Here is a 6,435-nt window from a genome sequence, read left to right as displayed (position 1 = left end):
ATGAATTTATAATTATATTTAATTTTATTGTAGGATAATTATAAAAAATAGATGATTTCAAAATATGGAACTGATCGGGAAAATCGTCTTTTATTTGATGGAGTAGCTTGGTGTGTGGTTATAGAAGGAGTTACAAAGGGTAAAATATATGATACACTTGGTATGCCAAAATCCATGGTTAGTGCAAGTGCTTCATTACAATCCTATATGATGGAGTCAACACCTCCAAGTTCATCAATTCAGGCATTGAAAAAGCAAAAAAAAAAAAAAAAGATGGTCATATTTTATCACTATTGCAAAAGATGACTTATATAAAAAAATTTCTTAGTAACTAGGGATTTTCAAACTTGGACATCAAATATGAACCAATGTATATCGGTAATTGTGGCTTCATCTATGCCGTCACTTGTGGCTCCATAAATGATGATATCTATGTATCCCTATTTAATCCAGTATATCAACCTAGGCCTCGACCATTATATACTAATCCCACCTTATGATGGTCAGCATTGTTTTGGCTCGTTTCCTCAATCATTATTTCTATGATAGAATATATTTATTAAATTGTAATATATCTATATTGATATAAGTTTAACGGAATTTTGAAATTTATTATGATATTTTTTTATTTGACTTATTATTGTTGATAAAATAATTTATAGTATTAGTTTATGTTTATATATTTTTCTACAATTTTTTGAATTATCCATAAATAATGATAAGAAATTCAATAAATGAAAAAAAATCATGTTTTAAAATATCATTACTAGATAAATCAGTAACGGATCAACAATAAATATTTTATTGCTAATTAATAATGAATTAGCAACACAATATCTGTCGCCGAATTATACAATCAGCAACTGAATTTTAACAACAAATAAATTATTGCTAAAAAAATCAGTATTTAATAATTTATTATTAAAAAGTTAGCATTTATTATTGACATCTGACATTATTTATTGTTAATTTCATTATAAATTTTTATCGGCAAAAGAATCTAGATATATCTGCCACGAATTAGAGAGATGCTAATAGACTGCTTTTTTAGGAGTGCACCATTGCATTAATGTTTTATGACATAAGTACTTCGCTGTTAAAGTTACATAAAAAGTTATCATAGATATTACTTTTAATTCGGCAAGTCAAATCCTTGAAAATACATCTTTTAAAACATATATTTAAGTGTAAGATCTAAAGCAATCGAAGATAAAATATAATTCTCTAAATACAACTTTTTTTTTTCTTATTACTTTTTTCATCCGATCACTATTATTCTGAAAAGGCAAAAAAGTATTTTAAAAATTAAAATCATAAAGTGGAATAACACCGTTCTCACTTTCACAAGATGAGGGCCCGCCATCACATTTTGTTTATTACAGTCCTTTCAATGGAGGACCGACACGTGGTGCTCTGGAACATTCCTTGAGCTCAAATTCAAAACAATAAACACGGGAACACAAACATGCTAACCATTTCCATATCAATCGCACCTGATATCATCAAACCCATCCACGCATGATCTCATACCATCGACGGTTGACATTCAGTCACTACCTGCACCAACTCGCATACAATCCCCACTATTACAAACCAATAAAATACCAGACCCTCACCATCAAGCACAGATCAACGGTTCAGAGCAACCCACCTTGCCTCTCCCTACTGAACACGCGTCAACTCAACATTTCAACTGCTGCCCCATTGGACCACGTTACGAGATCTCCAATGCTCATGTTTCAAAATCAATAAATAAATAAAGTAAAAATCTTTTGTAGCTCCTTAAATTGGTGACTCGTGTCTTGTCGCCTCCACCAGCCAGCGAAGTAAGCCACAAAAAAACAGACACTACACTCTCACTACTCGCTTCGATTTTTATATTCTTGGAAGAAAAAATAAAATTAAAGGTAATAAAAATAAACTATCCATTTCTCTTAATACTTTTATTGTCCCTTGCCGTGATTGTCTATCTCCCTTCAAATAGCACACTGTTTATTTTCACTTTTTTTTATTGTCTCTCGTATTTCTTCCTTTTTTCTTTTTCAAAAACTCTCTTTTTTAGTAGATTTTAATTTAATAATTTCATCAATTGATAGATTCAATATTGTTTAACGTGGTTTGAGTGGGCTCTTATCCCCCACCTGGTTTTTTGGGTGCTGAAAGTCGAAATATTGTGATAAAATGAGTTGTGTGGAGTTTCATTAGTGTAATTTCTTTGTTGGTTTAATTTTTTACTTGGTATTGGTATTTTTTATTTGGAAAATGGGTTGGTCTTGGCTAGTTTTTACGGGTCTAAAGCTTGATCCTTTTTGCTTAATTTATGGGTATTTGAGTTAGGGATGTGATATTATCAGCACAGAAGCATGAAAAGTATCAAACCTGGAAGCTGCTATTTGTATGTTATCTCTTTTTTTTTTTTTGCAGTTTTAATGAACGTTTGTATCTGAAATTGAGGAGAGAACATGAAAATTGCTTCGGTTTTAGTTTAGTTTGATCTCTATTTATTGGATAATAACTCTGCAGGGGTGTTTTTCTTATTCTAGAACTCTAGTTCATTGTGCTTTGTGCTATCATAGATTCCTGGAAATGGAATCGTTTCATCTGCGTGTGTGGGTGTTAAGTCTTGTAATTGCATGGATTCGACTCTTTGAGGCCATGCATTAGTGTGTGCTGCTTTTTATGAAAATTGGATGCTTTTTGAAAGTTTAGCCTTGGTCTAACAGATTCAAAGATTGCACAGTTTGTTTTCTTATGTCCTGGGAAATGGTGTCTGTAGGAGCTTTAAATCTTGATACCTTTTTTTTTCAAGCCATGGCTTGGCTTGTTTTTGTCCAATTGGATTTTTGAAGTAACTGTGCAGTTGATGTATAGTTTTATGCTCATGGTTACTTGAACTTGGGTCTTAAAATTTGCGTAGTTGGACCGAGAATGTAAAAACTGTAACTTTTACTCCTGACTTGGTTTAGTGATTTTTTCTTATCTCAATTTACCTAGGCGGAGTGAGATTCCATTTTGATCTTCTTTAATTTTATAAAAGTTACAGAACTACTTGATTGAGTCAGCTGTGGCCGCCACTTGAAGATTTTCAAAAATGGACTCTCAATGGGACTACAAGAACTTTGGAAATGCCCCACCAGGACAAAGCAGCGTCACAAAGCCACAAGAGAATCCTTCGTTGATCCGCCAGTCTTCAGTATACTCGTTAACCTTCGATGAGTTCCAAAATACCTGGGGCGGTGGGCTGCGGAAGGATTTTGGATCAATGAACATGGAAGAACTATTGAAAAACATATGGACTGCCGAAGAGACTCAAGCAATGACAAATACACTTGGTGTGGGGAGTGAAAGAAGTGCCCCGGGTGGGAATTTGCAGAGACAAGGATCTTTAACTTTGCCTAGGACACTAAGTCAAAAGACTGTTGATGAGCTTTGGAGAGACCTGATCAAAGAAACTAGTGGTGGTGCTGAAGATGGGAGTGGTAGTGCGGGATCCAATTTACCACAAAGGCAACAGACTTTAGGAGAGACAACTTTGGAGGAGTTCTTGGTTAGGGCCGGGGTAGTGAGAGAGGATACTCAACAACTTGGAAGGCCTAATAATAGTGGATTCTTTGGTGAACTATCGCTGCTAAACAACAACAACAACAACGACTCTAGTTTGGCCATTGGGTTTCAACAGCCAAATGGAAACAATGGGCTCATGGGAACTCGGAGAATGGAGAACAATGGTAATTTAGTTGCTAACCAGCCTTCTAGTTTAACACTCGATGCAGGTGGAATCAGACCCACTCAGCAACTACAGCAGTCACTGCAGCTGTCACAGCAGCAGCAGCAGCTGCTCTTCCCCAAGCCTGCAGCAACTGTGGCATTTGCATCCCCTTTACATTTGTCAAACAGTGCTCAGCTTGCTAGCCCTGGAGTGAGACGATCGGTTGTTGGAATTGCAGACCGATCTGTGAACAATGGTCTAGCTCACAGTGGAGGAATGGGAATTGTTAGTTTAGCAACTGGAGGCGTTACAATTGCAACAGGATCTTCTGCAAATAGGGTATCACCGGATGTGATTACAAAGAGTAATGCTGATACATCTTCACTATCGCCAGTTCCATATGTATTTAGCCGGGGAAGAAAAGCCAGCACAGCTCTGGAGAAGGTTGCTGAGAGAAGGCAGAGGAGAATGATTAAAAACAGAGAATCAGCTGCAAGATCACGGACTCTCAAGCAGGTCAGTATAGTGACTGACCTATTACACATCTTTCAGCTTCTGAATATTCCCTTTTGTGTTGTTTTTGTACTTTAATATTTGCCCCTTTGGTACTTTAAAGCTGATCAAGGAGCTATTTGTGTTCCAGGTTGTAATTTTTACATGTCTCCATTGTTTTTGCCTGTAGTTTTAGAGGTCTAGTTTGATGCCTTAGTGACATTACTTGGCGCTTCCACACATAAATTTAGGTGTTTTGTTTGACTTTATTGACACGGGCGCATCGTATCATTGAGTTTTAATTGAATCATGAACTTTTTTTTCTTTCCTCTTCAAGATGCTGATAAATAGGCAAATTCTGCTTGTGCTGTATTTCAGAATGCCAGATTATTATCTAGTTCTAATGACCATTTATATCATACAAGTGCACAAGTGTGTGTTTGGTAGTAGATGTCAACCTCTCTCTTCTTTAAATGACAAGCAACAGGTTTTGGCTTTACTTAGTTTCCCCATTAAATCTCACTCGTACCTATAAAAATGAATACACCATAATAAATGATTAATTTCCAACTTAAGTGTTCTTAAGATGTGTTGACACTTGGCAGCTTTCCAGTATAGTGTGCTGAAAAGCACTGCAAACTATTTGATGGGAATCAGTTGAGGCTTTGCTCCTGGGGGTCTCCTCTCTTAGCAGTTTTTTTAGCATGCTGGTTTCAAGCATCCATCAATATGATTTATTTAATGTTCCATCTCATGTTGGACACACACAAAATTTTGCTGCTCCCAGGTCCAAGAAACTCTTATTGTTTAGTGAGTTTTTATGTGATTGAGGTGATGACTGAACATTAATCTTCGAGTGAGAAAGCTACTTGAAACTTCATGTTACTTTCTGTTTTTGGGTTTTGCAGGCCCATACACAAGAGCTGGAAGCTGAAGTTGCAAAACTCAAAGAACTGAACGAAGTATTACTGAGAAAACAGGTATGCTCTTTTCTATAAAAAAAAAATCTTGGAACTTGATGTGTGGCAAACTTGCTTGACCAAACCTTGATTGCTGCAGGCTGAAATAATTGAAAAGCAGCAAAATCAGGTATGGCCGCTTTTCTAGAATCACTGCAGTTTGTATTTTTGGATGGTAGTTGTGCAATTTCCATCTTCTTTGTTCAGATAGTTTGTTTACTTCTTCCATGTCCGATCTCAAATATATATTTTTTTGTGTTATCAATGAAACAAGATGTCTCCTAACTTCTTAGGTAATTTGCTTTCTTAAATGATCTGAGGCAGTTCAAAACTACATTAATCCTTGCAATTGATGAGTTGCATTCTTTTTTGAATAACGACTTCACATTGTGACCTAAGCTTTGAGCAATGACATAGGTTGCAACAGTAAAGGGAAAAATGTAGATAGCAATGAAGCAAAAGAAGGTAGATAAGGAAGTTGATAGGAAGCTCAAGTACATTACCGAACCTCTTCCCTACATAGCCTTCATAATAGTCACGAGGTGTCATAGTTCCTGATTAAAAACTAAGAACAGGAGTCGAATTGTGCTACTCAATTAAGTAGTTGTCAAATCTGAAAAATTATGTGCATCAACATTGGTATGGTGAGGGGAATATGATTACTCTCTGTTTTTTCAGTTCTTCGAGACGAAGAAAGCACAAATGGGGAGGTAAAAGACAATGCTTGCGAAGGACAGTGACAGGGCCTTGGTAGAGTTGATAAATTGATTGTGGATAGTAGAAGCAGTGTTTGAGCATGCATTCTTAGCCATTTGTGTGGTGAGCATGGAGGTAGGCTCCTGAGTGTGTTACAATGTTAGCCTAAAAAACTTTCACAAATTTGCCTTTTGTGTCACTGAGATTGGATTTCTATGTTCTAATGTTTCTGGAAGATGGATGCAAGCAGTATGCTATTGATTGGGTAAATGGTATAACCTGTATTCTGGCATCAAAGTTCCAGGCTTTCCATTTTCGTTTAACAAACAGTGAAAATAAATGAGCAGAGTTGCCTCAAATTAGCTTGCACCAACCGATGACACCAAAACAAAGCTTCCAGCTCTTTAATTTTGGGTTTAACCAAGTAATAAAAATTAGTGGTAAAGGGGGTGAAAAAATTAACGTTTAACCCTTCACCCTCCTTTTCTTTTGCCCGTGAAAGAACTCAAAAACGAAAAAACAGGTTTCTTTGGCAGAAAGGAAATTGAGGAATAAAGTTTGCCCAGTTTTTGAGAAAAG

The 6,435-nt window shown here is 36.1% G+C and overlaps 1 protein-coding gene across 1 annotated transcript; it reads left to right on the top strand.

The window, feature by feature from the left end:
• Window positions 1-1,794: 1,794 nt before the first annotated feature.
• On the top strand, window positions 1,795-6,215 carry LOC118040097 (ABSCISIC ACID-INSENSITIVE 5-like protein 7). The gene is given in 6 exon segments (XM_035046960.2): window positions 1,795-1,907; window positions 3,044-4,225; window positions 5,110-5,181; window positions 5,261-5,290; window positions 5,839-5,862; window positions 5,864-6,215. Coding segments are annotated over 5 exon segments (1,311 nt in total). The 5' UTR covers window positions 1,795-1,907; window positions 3,044-3,091; the 3' UTR covers window positions 5,915-6,215.
• The last annotated feature ends 220 nt before the right edge of the window (window positions 6,216-6,435 follow it).

The sequence above is a fragment of the Populus alba genome, chromosome 4, assembly GCF_005239225.2.
Source record: "Populus alba chromosome 4, ASM523922v2, whole genome shotgun sequence".
NCBI classification, from domain to species: Eukaryota; Viridiplantae; Streptophyta; class Magnoliopsida; order Malpighiales; family Salicaceae; genus Populus; species Populus alba.
The sequence above is the reverse complement of the archived record's forward strand: the minus strand, read 5'-3'. Positions and strand labels throughout refer to the sequence as shown.